Source organism: Columba livia, chromosome 2 (genome assembly GCF_036013475.1).
Source record: "Columba livia isolate bColLiv1 breed racing homer chromosome 2, bColLiv1.pat.W.v2, whole genome shotgun sequence".
Classification (NCBI taxonomy): domain Eukaryota; kingdom Metazoa; phylum Chordata; class Aves; order Columbiformes; family Columbidae; genus Columba; species Columba livia.
This window is the reverse complement of record NC_088603.1, coordinates 118332918-118349612: the sequence shown is the minus strand read 5'-3', so window position 1 is coordinate 118349612 and position 16695 is coordinate 118332918. Positions and strand designations below refer to the sequence as shown.

Sequence of the window (16695 nt, the reverse complement as noted above, 5' to 3'; positions counted from 1 at the left end):
ATGCTATTGCATTGGCATGTCAGGCATTCAGGTGGTCTAGTCTCCTGCTTCTGCTTTCAAAATTGATGGTAGCCAGGAACTTTGGACTTCATTATCACAACAAGCTCAGGAAATACAGTAATTAGTACAAGTGTGCCAACAGATAACTGTTGACCATAATGAGAGCTGAATTGGCACGTAGCTCCCAGGACACTGCTGCTGAGTCAGTTCCACCGTATATAAACACAGACAGCCCGCTCACTGGCTCCCTTTTAGCTGTGGTATAAAAAGAGCCGCTCTTCCTCATGAAAAAAATACCTCATTATAAATGGAGAAATTTGTGGGACTTATGCAGATCACGTTTTTCTACGACTTGATGACTCATCAGAATTGGTAACCTAATTATGCTAGCTGGGCTGTAATTGGCACTCCAATTAGCTTTGATTACAGCAGAAAGCCATTTATAGGAAACCATGGTGTGTAAACTTGAAAAATGGCTGTAATGAGTTTGAGAGATGCTTGGTCAGAGGGCTTTTATGTTTGTGGATCCAGAATCTAGGAAAAGACACCTACAACAGTGAAAACTCTTCCCCATCCTCCCTCCAGCACAAGGAGCTGTCTCCTTACTTTCAAGTAAACACAAACCCCCAAAATTCATGGGCTGAGGAGAAGGCTAAAAAATAAACCCTGGCTATGTTGTTGAATACATCTTGTCACAAGCCCAACCAAAGAAAGCCAATACCTACAAATTAAGTTTCTCTGAGAAAAAAAAATAAAGACAAAGCTTTCCTGAGAAAGGCTTCCTGCCATATGTTAGTTTCCACAGATGTCCTTTGGATTGTTTAAAAATCTGTTTTTTTCTCCTGAAAATTTTAATATTTCCCTCATGAAGTACTCCCCTGATCCTTCTTTTGCTTGTCATAAGCCACTGCAGTTGAGTTCATAGGAGGGGGACAAAATGTTTATTTTTCCTTAATGTGATGTAGTGATACCTCTGCTTACATCAGTGCTGCCTCAAGCATAACAGAGAGGTACCCTTTATATACTTAAATAAAAGTTTAAAAGTGAAAATAAGAGGTGCATGGGAACTGGAGTCACCCAGACAATCCTACACTTGTTTTTCTCACTCTCCCCAGCCTAGAGGGTGAGCTCAAAAAAAGCAGGAAAGCACAAGCAGCACGTGTGAAGGGCAAAGGGCAGCTCTCTCCAGCCTTGTCCTAGCCCTGTGAGGAGGGGATGACCGCAAATCCTGTGTACAGTCGTGCCTACAGGCATGGACGCTTGGACCATAAGCCCCAGGTTTTTGGTTTGAGGTGCTTTCCCAGGTGTTTCTGCCTGATGGCTGTGGATGGTCCACCCAGGCCCTGGGGGTGAACCCTCTGTTTGGCTTGAAACTCTGAATAATGAAGTATATGACGCAGGTAGCAACTTAAACATTGTAGAACTTGCTTTTCTCCTTTCCTTTGAGTCAAAACAGATGAAGAGATATTTTGGATGCCATGTACCAGGTTTTCCTTTGAGAAGCAGTTTGCAAGACTCATGCTGAAATACGTGTCATACAAGCTTTTCCTGGGGAGTGCTGCAGCAGCCGGTGTGTCAGGAACTGACAGAGAAATCCCATGCAATGCAAGGGCACATCATGTCTTAAAAAACTTTTATCTCTCCTAAGGGACAAATTTTAAAAGTCTCTGTTAAGAAGAAAAATGAAGAGGCAATTGTGTCATTCTTTGGTCACATTATCAGAATTCAGATTTTTTTCAGAGTTTTTCCAAGGGAGTGGCTGTGGAAAGCATAGCCTCTCTTGTGGAGAATAATATTGATTATTATTTAGTTCCGAAGGTAGGAACACACTGAAATTATTGAACTAAAAGAACCGATAGCAGTGCAGAAGCAGTACTGGCCAGGCCATGGTGGCTGTTTCCAGCTTCCTCCTGCCACAGCTGGAGACAAAACTCAGTTCTCCCTTATCTGAGGGAAACCCCCACAGTGTGTTGATGTGAAATGAACTGGGGCTGTTGAGCCTGGAGAAAAGGAGGCTGAGGGGAGACCTTATCGCTGTCTACAACCACCTGAAAGGAGGTTGTAGCATGGAGGGGGTTGGTCTCTTCTCCCAAGTAGCAAGTGATAGGATGAGAGGAAACAACCTCAAATTGTGCCAGGGAAGGTTCAGATTGGATATTAGGAAAAAATTCTTCATGGTTGTCAGTCATTAGAACAAGCTGCTCAGGGAAGTGGTGGAGTCACCATCCCTGGCGGTGTTTAAAAGGCGTTTAGATGAGGTTCTTAGGGCCATGATTTAGTGTCAGAGTTAGGTTAGGTTATGGTTGGACTCGGTGATCCTGTGAGTCTCTTCCAACTGAAATGATTCTATGATTCTATGAAATATAAACGGAAGAACCTGTGGTGCACAGGCTCTTTCTGCATCAGATTGCTTCATTCTTAACCACTCAATTATGATTCTACTCAAACCTTTCGTGGTTAATTAATCTTCCTGTAGCTGTTTACCTGTCACATACTGCATGTTTAAATGGAAAATTACCTTTTTAAGACATATAAGAAACTATTTTTATAGGCTTCATTTTCCACCTTTATTTATTGAAAGAAAAAATACTCAGAAAAAAAACAAAATGGAAAAATTACACATCACACTAAAGCTAATTGCTATTGAAATCACTTGCAGGAAATTATTAGTTCTTACTTTTTTAGGCAAGTGTCACATTTATTTTCAGAGGAAAAAAGTAACCTTTATTTTAAATTACTTTGCTCTCTAGATGTTCAGTTTGAGCACTAGGTTAATGAAAAATATTTCAACACACGAACAATTAATGCTATTGGAATATAGTAGCGAAATTGAATATTACAGTACAATTAATTCCATTTTTTTTTTTTTTTTGTGGAATCACGAAGAATTTAAAAGCCTGGCCAGTACATTAAAAAAAAAAAATTATGAGAAAATGTTTGATTTTTTTTTTTCCTGTATAGTACTTCATGCAGCATATTCCATGTGCCTGTGTGTAAGACAAATGGTAAGTCATTGGGTAGAAAAAAATGTATGTACATACACACACAATCTAGAATATTTTGTTCAGAAAACTTACATCTGCAGTAGTGGAAAGACATGAAAGAGTCGGTGATTTTTAAAAAAAATCAGATACTTCAGAGGATAATTAAAAGGCTAGAAGCTGGAAGATTTGGGGGACTTATGCTGCCTTATGGTTATATGGAATTTTCCCAATGCCACATTCAAGAAGTAATGTTCTGATTTAACAGATGGACAAAGGTGACTATGTTTCTGTGATTTGCAAATCTGTGACAAGATAGGGAGCCACTGCTCAGAAACCAGCTGTCCTGCTGTTAAGCCGTAACAAAGAGCGTACAAATTAACACCATGTATTTCCAGACTTTTGTCTGCATAAGTACTCCTCCTCCTCCCAGATATTGCCTTGGCGAGCCAGAAATTTTCCTGGTCACATGCTGCAGAGAGCTGTAATCCCAGATTGTATGCATGTGACACTGACTTGCTGTATGGTTCTTACTTGTGTTATTTAATCTAATTTTTGCAAAAGGTTGCAATTATTTTTACTTGCTAAAGACTACGTTTCTATCTGAGAAGTATTAAAGCTGATTAATGCCAGAGAGATGAGTAAAAAACCTGGCCATCTTTTCTTAAGTAGAGTTACTCAGTTGCACTTAGGAACAATACTTTAAATCTTAATATATCTTATTTATTTTTTTTACCAACACTGCCTTTAAAACAATTTATACAACTGATTTACTTACCTAGTTTTTGTCTAATAATTTTGACAATCTGCGATTTTTGATAATATAGCTTAGATCAAGGCACACAGCCGTTTTTTCATCCTTCCAGCTTTCTAAAGGAGGTCTTTGAGACTACCTCAGGGAAGTCAAAGTTAAAAAACAACACAGGAAAAATTTGAAGCCAAAGAGTGTTTTTTTTAACATACACGACATCTGTTAAATACGAGGCAACCTCAACCTGTGAGTGCTACATCACTGAATCCCAGGGCAGGGGATTGCCCAGGAGGGCCTGTTGTACCAGCACTCCTGTTCCTAGAGATGTGCTGACACGGCTGCGCTGCTGACAGTACTGACAGTAATAACAGATAATACTGAAGCTCCTCTTTTATTGCTTGCCAAAAAAGTCTGTTCAGAATTCAACGTGTGAGGGTAAATTCAGGCTCAGTCCAAGCCACTTGGAGTTTTGCCATCAACTTTGATGGGGCCAGGTGTCCATCCATCGTGTCTCAGGAATAACATAATGCAGTTTCTTTAGAAAGCCAAATGTTAGCTCTGCTGTAGTTGCTTGTAAAACCGACACGTCCTTCATTTAGACCAAAATTTGACTCACTGTCTTCAATGCCCAAAGACATAACTTTCATACTAGTGCCTGCTCTTCTCTATTGCAGAGCTGTTGTGCTGCTTGTTCTTGCAGAGGCAATTCCAACATCCAATTCTGCAATGCCCCATTCAAGCAAAACTCTTTAAACGTTACATACTAGTAGGGCAAGATTCTTAAATTTAGATTGTAGAACTAAGTGAAGTCAAATATAGTGATATCTAGGCGTAACAGGGAGTTTAATGGACGTCAGTGTTCTGCTAAAACAGCTTGTTGCCTAGAATAAAAAAGATGTTCAGTGTATCTTTAAATTAAAGCAACTAATTTAAAAGACTGGTGGACTTGGCAGTGTTAGGTTTATGTTTGGACTCAATGTTCTTAAAGGTATTTTCCAACCTAAATGATTCTATGATTCTATGAAATGTGTTTGTTGAAGTTAAAAATGAAGAAAAAACTTAGTGATAAACTATAATAGTAAAAAACTAGTATTTAAAAAGAATAAATAAAAAACAGTTAAATTGACCATACAAGTAAAGCTGGAAGTTATTAGTTATCCCAGAGTGAGAAGCTGTATTGAATGGGAAAAAGAAAGTCACTGAATGTTATCTTGGAATAGATATAAGAATATCCAGTCTTCTAAACAGTTTTATCATTAACATAGTTGTTTTAATTTAGAGCTAAAGTAAATGCTCACAATTAATTTTTAATCCAAGTCTAGAACAGTTCAGGAGGTTGAGACACGTAGCATAAACCATAGAGCCCCTTGTGAGTCCTATAGCGAAACTAAAGAGCTGAAAACAAAATATCTGAAGGAAAGAGCGGGTCAGCAGCTCCGCAGGCTGGGATGGGCGAGCTGGGCTGAGCTGGGAAACAGGTTTCAAGGGAGAGTCCCGTCCCTTGAGGAGGTGGGATCAATAGCACACAGGCTTGGGAACTGCTGTATCACATTCTGTTCTGTGCTTGCACGGGAAAGCTTCATCAGTTTGTGCCAGAAACTGTGAGTGGGCAGCGCTGCTGCAAGCAACAGTTTGGGTGTGAAGGTTATAGCTATAGGAGCTATAGGGTTTTGGTTGCTTTAAGAATTCTGACCTCAGCTGGGTGACAAAATTAACTGATGAGAGAGTTGAAACTACGTTTACATCACTACTGAAACTGGTGGCACTAAAGCATGTTAAGTGACTCATGAGTCTGTTTGAGTCCTTTCACTCCCACTGATGTTTGACTACTTGTTTCTTTTTGTGTCCTATAAGGATGTTTCCCATCAAACAAATAAAAAGTCAGGCAAGATTTCAGCTGCCTCCCATTCTTTTTATTTCTCCACATCCAATTTAATTTTTTAATTATTTCAGGTGAGCTTAGATTTTCCTCCCCCCTCATTTATTCTGATATGGTCAGCTGCAAAAATAACCACATTGCTAATTCTAAAGTCTATATGCAAATACAAGAAAGTGCATTTGCAGTGGGGAGACCTGGCTTTAAGAAGGGATTTAGAAATTGGGTGCTTTGAAAAGGCATGTTGGTAATACTTATGAAATGCAAGCAGGTGCACACATTAGCAGGGAATTTGCTTACTTACTGTATTACATAAGTTTTAAATAATTTTGTTGGTGGTCCTGGAAGCTGCTTCACTGCTTAGAAGTGATTGCTTTGGGATGGTGGCATAAGATCCTGTAAAGTGGACCAAGGAGGAAAATGACAGGGCTTTTTTATTCTTGCATTTTCACTAAGATGATAAAGCAAAATTCTGTGCCTTTCAATGTAAAGGACTGAAAATACATTATCCTTTTTCTGTAGGTGTTAATTACAGCATATCTGCTCACTGGTGCTGTTGGTGTGGAAGTCTGGCAGAAGCCTTTCCTGTTTGGTTATTACATCACAGATGCATTAGTAATCTTGCTTATAGGTAAGTGTCCAGATCCATGGAAAACTGTACTGTTTTAAAATTATTTTTATTAGATATTTCTTATATTTTGTTATTTTTTTTCTTTTTGTAAGTGGTGGCTAGTCCAAAAAACACGAATAGAGCTGATGAAAAGGGCTAATAATGGAAAAGTTTTAAAAAACAGAGCATTTTGGAAACATTTTTCCTGACCGAATTGTGATCATCTGTTGCACACAAATAACATAGAAATGTTCCTTATCTGCATGTGCAGTTCAGTGCAGTGTACTGGCTGGCTGGCTCTCAAAGTCTCAGGAATTCCTCATGTCACTCAAGTAAACTGCTGCTCACATTTACATACATTATAAGTTTAATGTTTTGGCCTGCAGCACACTATGCTCCAAAATGTTATGGATAGAAGAAATAAAGGTATTTAAATAATTATAGGAGGGACAACTGTAAATCTGAAAATGATCCAGGTGGTTTCTAAGCTCATCTTTAGAATTATTTTCCAAACAGAAGTGATGCATTTTTCATACACAGCAAAAGCTTATTTGCTCATTGTTTGATACTGTCAGTGTAGTTTGAAATACACATCAAGCATTTTTCAGCTGCTAGACTGAGAACAAGAGCGGTTACATTTTAATGAGTTAAAAACCAGTAGTCTTAGCTAAAAATGTGTGTATGCAAAATAGTTTTGAAGTGTTGCTTGGAAGGTGGAGCAATTAGCCTATAAATTTTAGGGATTTTTATATGAGCGTACAAGTGATGAGAAGAGGGCACCAAATAAAATGTTTGACACAGACAGTCTAGATTTATATCCAAAGAAAAATCTTCAGTCCTTGAGCCAAATGCAGGACTTGGGTCTCGGTGTTCCCCCAATGCTGACTCTAGTAGGAGCTATCTCAGCATTTCCTGGGAGACTTCTGAGCCCACAGCACTGACTTGTTCCCACAACCTTTTCCCATGATGAGCTCTTCACCAGGTATTGCCTCCAGCCTCAGCGGTGCTTCCCCAGTGCCCAGATTGGGAAGGACCCTGCGTTCAGGCTGGGCTTTCTATGAGCAGCGTGCACAAGTGCTTTATCCAGAGTATAAAACTGATCATCTGGTTTTTGTTGTTTGTTTGTTTGTTTAATCAGGCCTGTTCTGGGCACTCTGAGGAAAAGAAAGGGAAAAAAGTAGTGCTTGCCTTTTCAGTAGTCAAGGAGTGAATCATCTTGACAGAGGTGTAGCTATAACATGCCCTCTGGTGGCTGGCAGGGCACTGAGGAATAGGGAGGAGTGATTTGTGCTCCCGAAGGAGCGCCACAAGCCCAGGAAAGATGGATGTTGGAGCGGCAGGTTAGACCGGCGTTGATGTTAGGTCTGACTAGCATGGGCTGGTCCATTGAACACGCTCATTCTGTGCTACTCACATCACCGCTTTTGTTCCTGTCACTGAGGCATATGACAGCCCGTTCAGTGAGCACACCGATGGCTTCCCTTGTGCTTGGGAAGCTGTGGATGAAGGTTTAATTCAAACTGTTTGACATAATAGGAAGGCTTGTGGTAGGGAGCATGTCAGTGTCATCAGACTTGCAGAAGTGAGGACCCTTTTTCATACTCTACCAAAAACAGCTGCAAAGTGAGGTTTGATGGACTATGCCATTAGCATTATAAAGAAGTACTGCTTCTGTCTTATACAGCACACTTGCAAGAATAGTCCATGAACAGAAAACTGAGTACTTCTTCCATCGCTGTCCCAAGCACAGTAGGCATAAGTAAGAGCCAAAATATTTCTTTAAAAACATTGTCTCTTACACACTAGTGACAATGCCATTAACAGGGCAACTTTTTCATCTTAATTATAGTTAAGTATGGGTTTAAAATGCACAAGAAATTATCATGGTTGACTTTATATTACAAAATTGTCACAGTGTTTTGTAAATTCTTAAAGCAGACACTAAGTTTAAATGTTAAAAAAGTAAAATCCTTCCACCATGCTGATCCAGAAAGCACTGCCACTTCACCGCAGGTTTGAATCTCAGCTCAGCACTAGTGATTAAGGTGGTTATAGCTGGATAACCTGTGTGCAGTGAATACAGATATATACAGTTTTTAGAAGCTTGCAGTAAATTGCAGGACTCCACTGTTACTGAAGGAAAAGTATTGGACTAACCTACGCCAAGGGCTGAGCAGCCACGAAAATGAAATTATTCTCTGCTTTAGAGAATCTGCAGCAAATGTGTCTTGCTCAGTCAGATACGCTTGCAGCAGAGATCCCACTCTCTGGCATGCTCAGTTAAATGCCTTTGTGGCTAGTTAAAAAACAAAGTGATGTAGTAGACCTCTGGTGCTTTTTACGAGTTAGTTTCCCAGGACCCTGAGAGGAGCCATTAAACTGTAACTGGCTATCCCAATCCATCTGATGGCATTTAGTAGTCACTAGTGGTCCTTCTAACAATGAACCTGTAGCTGCTCCATCAGTACCTGGCAGAGGTTTCATATGTCGTTTTGTGCTTTTACTGTTCTGCACACAAGAGGAGTTCGGCTGCTGTGCCATCGCTTCTCTGAGAACAGCTGGGTTTTAGCTAGTGCCTTCTGTAGTGGGAAGAAATCCAAATGAGATGCACAAGAGTGGAGATTTTTAGATGTCTTTCCTGGAGTTTCTGGGAAAAAAAAAAAAAAATAGGCCATGTATAACCTAAGGATGAACTCAACAAAAGCACCTCTTCAGAGGAAGCTGTGGTATCACCAGGTGACACCCACTCGCTGAAAATAATGGAACTTTTATCAGGTGCCAGAACACACAAAGATATACATAAAAGCTCAGCAACACTGGTGTTTAGATTACAGATTTCAGGAAAGCCTCCCAAAAGAGAACTTTACGGATGTCTCTGGGAACTGTCTAGCGCACTGTGGACACCTGTAGGAAGGCCAAGTCTTGGGCTGCTGAACAGTGACCTCAGAGGACTCCCTTGTGAAGCAGAGAAAATGCTGTGTAGTATTTTATGGGAATTTTTCAGCTAGCCAGCGAACAGAAACCCATAATTTTCACAGGCAGTGAGTGCAATTTCATCCTGCAGCTCCAAAACGCACACCTAGCTGAACACCAAATTTGTGCTGTTTCCAGAGTGTGTTATCCTGGCTTCTAGACAGAAATGCCTTTTTTCTCCTAGGGTGAAAGTAGCCAGCCCTTCCTACAGTTATGTGCCTGTGTGCTCAGCTGGAACTAATTACTTCTGCTCTCAGCAAGGCTCCTGTGGATGACACTCCAAAAGCTCTCCTGGGATTTAACAACAATTGTCCCATAGCATTATCTGGCTAAGTAAGGTCCCTTCAAAGAGCAGAACTGGACTGAGAGCTATCATTTATTTTCATCCCTTCAGGATATCCTGGATGTCTCGCGTTCCCTGTCACTGTGCTATCAGGTTGAAAACAATATAAAATATTTACAATAATCATTTTTAAAACAGTCAATTCCCCACATAAAATCTAGTAGCACAAATGATGCTATAGACTTCCTAAGAAGATCTTCACTTGCAGGTAAACATCAGTGGTTCAGGGAGCAGCATTACTAATTGATGATGGTTTCTATCTCACATTGCAATGAAATTACCTGTAGTAGGTGCATGTTCTGAATGAAGTGTTTCCCATTCTTGGGACATTCATACTTGCTCTCTATGAGACAGATTTTGTAATGTCTAATAAACTCTCAGTTCAGGCTGAAATCCTCCCTTCACTAGAGACATTTATATGTCTCCTTTCCTCTACCTGACTGTTCATTTCCATGCAATTTACAGGAAATTTCTTTCAATCTATTTGTTCAGAATTGACCGTAAGGCTCAGAAGTTATGGAGTGATGCACAAAAACAGGCAAAGTGTTGCCACATCAGCTTCATTCTTTAGGGAGCCAGGTTGGCAAAATGAGTCCTGGATGCACAGATTCCTACTCTTCCTCAGGATTAATTGCAACCACAAGAATAGGCTCTGTGGTTACAGAACCACTAAAGCATGGAGTGGATAGGTTGTACTCCATCAGTGGGTGGCACATGGGGCAGATAGTTCTCTAATCTGGACATGATGGCACATTTAAGTCTACTCTATCTGGTCAATAGCACCCAGATTTGGCTACTGAAGCCTATGGCAAAGCTGAGACAAATTTTCAGAGTGCAGGTTTGAACATGAAATGTGAATGGAGTACTAACATCTGTAAGAGATCTAAAACTTGAACTTCCCCTTGCAGATGAGGCCACAGCACTCAGAATTTTTTTCCTAGGATGTGTACTGGATTAGGTTCTGTGCTTACTTTTGCAGAGTATGTGTTCTTTGAGGTTCACTCCTTCTCTGAGCTACTAAAGTATATAAAATGGGGAATAAACACATAAATGAAAACATAATAGCAGCAAAAAACTAATGATGAGACCAAGCCACAACATGTGAAACATACCAAGTACTTGAATTCTGTCATAGTGGGAAAACACAGTTATCCATCTAATCCAGTGCCTTGTCCTTAAACTGTGTCCTGTATCCTATGTATCAAAGGAGGCTACAGAAGGCCATGTGCTGGTTAATTATAAACACTCTGCCCTTTTTTCAGTGTCACAAAATGTTTAGAAGGCCGTGATCAAACAGCCATGGTCTGACATTCACATGTTGGTTATGAATAGATTTTTTTTGTTCTTCCTATCAGTGTTAAAGTGGAAATGTACCCATGATGTTATTTGTTTGAATATCTCTGGAAGTCCTTAAGGCTAATCCTTAACAGGACATATATCTCGTATAAATCCATTCAGCCATTCTGTATCACAGCAGGCAGGCAGATTTCCTTTAGGCTCGAGCAATCAGAACATGGTCCTCAACCTCTGCTCCACAGAGCTTCTGCTGCATGAGGCAGCCTGCTCTCTCATACTGGGAAAACTTGTGATCCTGTGAGCCTTCATAGCAAGATGTCAGGGTTTATTTTTACAGCAATGCAAAGCAGCAACCACAACAGTACAGAGGAGGGCAACAAAGCTGGTGAGGGGTCTGGAGCACAAGCCTGATGAGGAGCAGCTGAGGGAACTGGGGCTGTTCAGCCTGGAGAAAAGGAGGCTGAGAGGAGACCTTATCACTGTCTGCAACTACCTGAAAGGAGCTTGTAGCATGGAGGGGGCTGGTCTCTTCTCCCAAGTAACAAGTGATAAGACAGGAGGAAATGGCCTCAAGTTGTGCCAGCGGAGGTTCTGATTGGATATTAGGAAAAATTTCTTCACAGAAAGGGTTGTCAGGCATTGGAACAGGCTGCCCAGGGAAGTGGTGGAGTCACCATCCCTGGAGGGGTTTAAAAGGTGTTTAGATGAGGTTCTTAGGGACATGGTTTAGTGACAGTGTTAAGTTATGGTTGAATATTGAGGGTCTCTTCCAACCAAAATGATTCTATTATTCTAATCAACATAAGTTTATTTCTAACAGTGGAAGGATACTTTTAATTTTTCATATTTACATATATTACTCATAAATTGTTTCTCTCTCATACAGTTAAGTCATTCTGTAGTCATTTTGTATAGTTCCCATTGCAAAGTGGCTGATGGTTCTGCCTTGCTGATGGACAGTTGAATGATGAAACATTAAGTGATATGTTTTCAAAATGTTATCACGCCGACAGGCCTTGACTCACCTTGTTTGAAAAGTGTGGTTAACATGAGTTTGCTTTGACATGTCTGTCACCAATTTAACATTTATTAAAACATTGTTGTGACAGATTGTACGAGACTTTGTTGAAGTAAAAGGTGTGAAACACTCACCTGTCACTTGAGATATAGATAGATAGATAGATAGATAGGAGGCAGCTGAGTTAATGTGTGGAGTAACTCCTCGGAGCCAGTCAGAACAATAACCCCGAAAAACAGAGCATTGAAGGTCGGAGGCAGAGCAGTGTCCCGGCGTGCGGATTGCGAGAGGGAGCGGGTTCAGTGGGGTTAGCAGTGAGGAGTTATTTCACGGGCACTGGGAGCCCCAGAGGAAAGTCAGACAAAGGAGCTCACCTGATGGAGTTCTTCTGGAAGCCAACCTGGGCTTTTCAAATGAAGGTACCCTTTTCTCTGGTGCTCAGTTCTTGCTGTGCCCAGAAAAAGAGAATGGTGTGTACGCGCTGTATGAACAGGACTACATAGAAGGAGCATCTACATCCATAAATGAATTTCTCAGTCTGTACTAAATCCCTCCAAATGCTAATTGTTAACTTACAGCTCAGTTCAAGAGAGATAAATGCAGCATGTACTTCCTTAAACTCTGAAAATAAGCTATAAAAGCAACAATCGTGATAAATGCAACCCTTTACAATCTTTATACTCAAGAAGTATCTTGGATGCTAAGCATCCAAAACATCCATCAACTTTGTGCATGAAGACAGTGCTCATGTTTAGACAGTGCTCTTAATCCCTCTAAAGTAATGAATTTCACACTGTGTAGATCTGTTTAGGTTGTATTTTTCATCCATCCTTAAATTGCTTAATGTGTTCAGTCTTTACAGGCTCAATTAAGTCTGAATATTACATACTAATTTTCTAATTTTTTTTTAATTACTAAGTGGTTCTAAGTTTGCCAATTTATATAATAATAAAATGTCATTTTATAGCTAGTGGACAGCTCAATGTGCAATTATCTACCTGCACAACCAATTAAGTGTTGTTTTTTTCAAGACATACCTGAGAAGATCAAACTGTTCCATAAAAAGCTGCTGTTCCAGTTACAAGTGCTTCTAAATGATCACCTTTTGGTGGAGCTTGCTTTCAGGCACTGATCAGTGTGCTAAACATTCAGCATGTTAAGGTATTTTTATGTGTCTAGCTGCTCTAAATGTGGAAGAAATTTGGGAACAAATAGGAAAAGTGTAAAGATTTTTCCAAGCTAATATTGAGGCCTAAGTATATTTAATCTTATTTTTTTGTCTAGTGGCTAAGAAAGGTAAATTATGTATTTGACATCCCATTTCTTTAAAGCAAGCATTGACCGTGATGAATTGTCAACCTGGAGACAGGCCAAGCAGTGTACTGAAGAAGGCCATGTGGAGCTGTGGGCAGTTGAAGAACAAGAGAGGAGGGTGATAATATTTCATTTGTAGGCTGAAATGCAACTGCAATGGCCTACTGTTAAAAAGTTGGTTTTTACTGAGCTCAGCTGCTGCAATATGCCCAGAAGAAGGTCTGCACAGAGCTCTTCACTGCCTCCCCAGTGGGAGGGATGCTCTGGGTAGTCTTTTTTTGGGGAGCACTGGCAGATGGAAGGGTACATTCCTGAACAAATTCCCATGGTTTCCCGTGGGGTGTTCACCTAAAATTACAGCCCTGTATTGCATGGTCAGGAAGAGCTAATTATTAAGAAATAATATTTCAACTCTTCTCTTAGGATGGTTTACTTGTCAGGAACTTACCAACAAGTGTGATTTACAATAGCGAAGGTACGTAGAAGCTAAAAAGCTAAGATAAATATTGCCCTTCCTTGGAAGCAGTATAATCTATTTAAAAATGGTTTAGGTATCTTGGCTACCTACTTAAAGTTGCTTCTTTATTTAGCGGTGTTTACAGCCTGTGAAGTTTGGGGTATTCAGAAACTTGGCTACCTGTGATGGGCTTCTTAACTTGGTCTGTGTGCCAGCAGGAGGCTCTTCTGTGGTTACTGAAATAGCATTTTCCAGGCCATCAGCAGTTTGTTTCTGGCTGCACCCTCTCTTTCTCTACAATAAGCAAGTCTGTATTTTGCAGAAATGCCTAAATTAACTTAGGCACAGCAGCCACACTGAGTAACTGCAGTGTGTCCCAGAAACATAACCTGGCTGTCTGCAGGCCTTCAACAGTCTTGAAGTTTAGATACATGAGCGTTTAAGATATCCTCATATAATTGAATTTAGATACACTACTGTTAGTCCAGATTAACACTAGGGACAGACGTACCATGGTATCCATCATATGCTAGGTGGGGTTTTTTTGTGGTGTGTTTTTGGTTGGTTGGTTTGTGTGTGCGTGTTGTGTTTGTATCTGTATTTGGTTTTGGTTTTGTTTCTGTTTCAGCCATGTCACACAACATCTTACTGTTCTGGAATTGAATTTGAAAGCACCAACTGAAATCTAAAATTGTTGCTAGAATTTATGGGAATTTTCTTTTTGATCCCTTTTACACATGTGTTTATAAGTATGTATATATACATGTGTGTATGTATCTGTGTGTTTATATATAAATGTGTATTTGGAAAACAAAATATGCCATTATTTCTCTCATGTCCCTTATCCTGAATACTCGGATACATTGTTTTTTTTTGGTTTGCTTGGCTTTTTTTTGTTGGTTTTGGGTTTTTTGTGTGTGTGGTTTTGTTTGTTTGTTTGTTTGTTGTGTTTTGTTTTTGTTTTAATGTGGACAAATTAATTTCTGATAAAGAGCTTTGCAAATGCTTGTTTATCTGAAAAGGGAGTCAAGAGAGTGCAAGGCAGGGGACTGACCATAGGATTGTACCTAAATCCGAGGATTTGGGCTTGATACCTTCAGCCTAGCGTGACACAAGAATTCCCTGTATCTGTGCCACCCATCTGTGCTTTAGTATTTCTGCCTTTAATACAGCCCTGTATTCTTATGGTTGGCTCTCAGAATTTCGGTCAGCTGGAAAAGAGGGGAAAATGTTAAAGGAGAAGTTTAAAAATACTGGAAGAGCGGTAATACTTCTAATAAACGCTCAATGAGTTCTATTTTCAGTAATTTGTTAAAAATGTCTACTACACTAGTATGGTGTGGATTTGCTTTGTTTTGGCTCGATTTTTTAAATGATTTTAAAATACAGTATGTTCTTTTAGGACATTAAAAAAGAAAAGCTCCATCACCATCACTTGGGCGGCGCTTGGGTGTCCGAGCGCCGGAGGGACAGCAGTGGGTTTGCTTTCCAGGCTGCACCTTTTGTTCCCCAGACCAGCAGGGAATGGCAGCAATGCAGAAGCAGCAGTTCAGCTCCTGGGCACAAAGGAGCCTTAATGCCAATTAAAAAACAGACTTAATGAGTACCAAAAGCAGCCCCCAAGACAGGCCTCCTTTAGCTAAAAAAAGATGGGAAAGCAACGTGTTGTAGGAAATGATGGAATTTTGAAAATCCCATAAGAAACAGAGGAACACCCTTTGCTTTCCCTACTGCATCCTCAGCTCTCGCTCTTCTAAAAGAGAAGCTGTATAAAATACAGCAGAGTAACTGGTATAACTGCCCCAGTCCGAAAGTGGCTTTTAGTTAGCTGGGGGATTGTTTGTGGTCAGTGTGTTATTTCTAACTAAAATGGCACTTCATAAAAATAACAAATTGTTGGCAACCATTTCTCTTTGAATTCTATTTCTAGTTGTAGTCTCTATTTCTGTTCCTCTCGGTTGCTTTTCTCCTAACAAATCAAACTTCAGAATTGCAGCAGGAAATTTAGATTTAACCTCAAGAGTCAATGTTTTGTCTCATGTCTGCTCTAATGTAATACAGATGTTGGAACTGCTGTACGTAACTCAAGATTTTATTGAACTAGCCCTCCCTGCCTAATAGAAAACATAGCTAACTGGAGTGCACATTAAACACAGATCACTCTGAAGGCACTAAGCTTGCGAATTTTAGAAAGATGTTTACGAAATACTTGAGCTTTTACTTCAATTGCACATCCTTCAGCTGTTTGATACAGAGTTCCTGCCATGGTGAAGAAGCAGAGCTCTTCATTTTACTTGTTTTAAAAAGCAAAATTAAGAAATAAGCATGTAAAAATGCAATACCTGAAATTACTTACAAGCTGGATTTCCACACCCCCCCGCCCCGTCTTTTCCCCCCCCAATTCTTTGTTTCCTTCTCTTCAAAAGATAACCAGAAAGACTGGAGAAATAGATTATCTATTGCATCGCTTTTTACTTCTTCTGTTTTCCAACAATCTCCACTATTCTTGCTTTTTTTAGTTTCCCTTCTCTTGAGCTGACACTCAGGCCAGAACGTGCTAAACACTTGGGCATGTCTTTGATGAGGACTGAATGGTAAACACTGACATATCTTGAGAGTCTGCTATGCCACATTAGCCCCAGTACAAAGTCATCTGAAATCAGTTGTTTCCTCTGTTCATGCTTATTTTTCCTTATTTCTAATAACGAGACTAAAGTTTGCTACTTTCCTATACAAACAGTACACTCTGTTTCTTAAAGGAGTTTGGTTTTTGTTTTTTGGGTTTTTTTTAAGGTAAAACCAGAAAGTTTACAACATCAGAATGCTTTTCTTGCCCATAACAAAACAGAAATTATGTATTAATTTAATGCACCAAAACCAATCTGCATGCCTTATAATATAAAAGTGAGGTGGAAAGATGCTATCCAGAGCAATTCCCAAGCAGCAAACAGACCAGGGAAAAGCCCTCAATACACAGAAAGCAGGGAAAAAAAACAAATCAAAACCAAAGAGCTCAGCAGGGAAACACATAGATTAAATCTGTGTCACAGATTAAAAAAGGATTATCTATCTTTTC

The 16695-nt window shown here is 39.9% G+C and overlaps 1 protein-coding gene across 3 annotated transcripts in view; it reads left to right on the top strand.

Annotated features, from left to right (window-relative positions):
* LOC102084222 (ethanolaminephosphotransferase 1) overlaps nucleotides 1-16695 on the top strand; it is a 58204-nt gene that overhangs the window by 30611 nt on the left and 10898 nt on the right. For all 3 annotated transcript variants that reach the window (XM_065053477.1, XM_065053476.1, XM_005505819.3), the window contains one exon: nucleotides 6131-6239. In XM_065053477.1, coding sequence (XP_064909549.1) covers nucleotides 6131-6239 — 109 coding nt within the window. The remainder of the gene's footprint in view (nucleotides 1-6130; nucleotides 6240-16695) is intronic.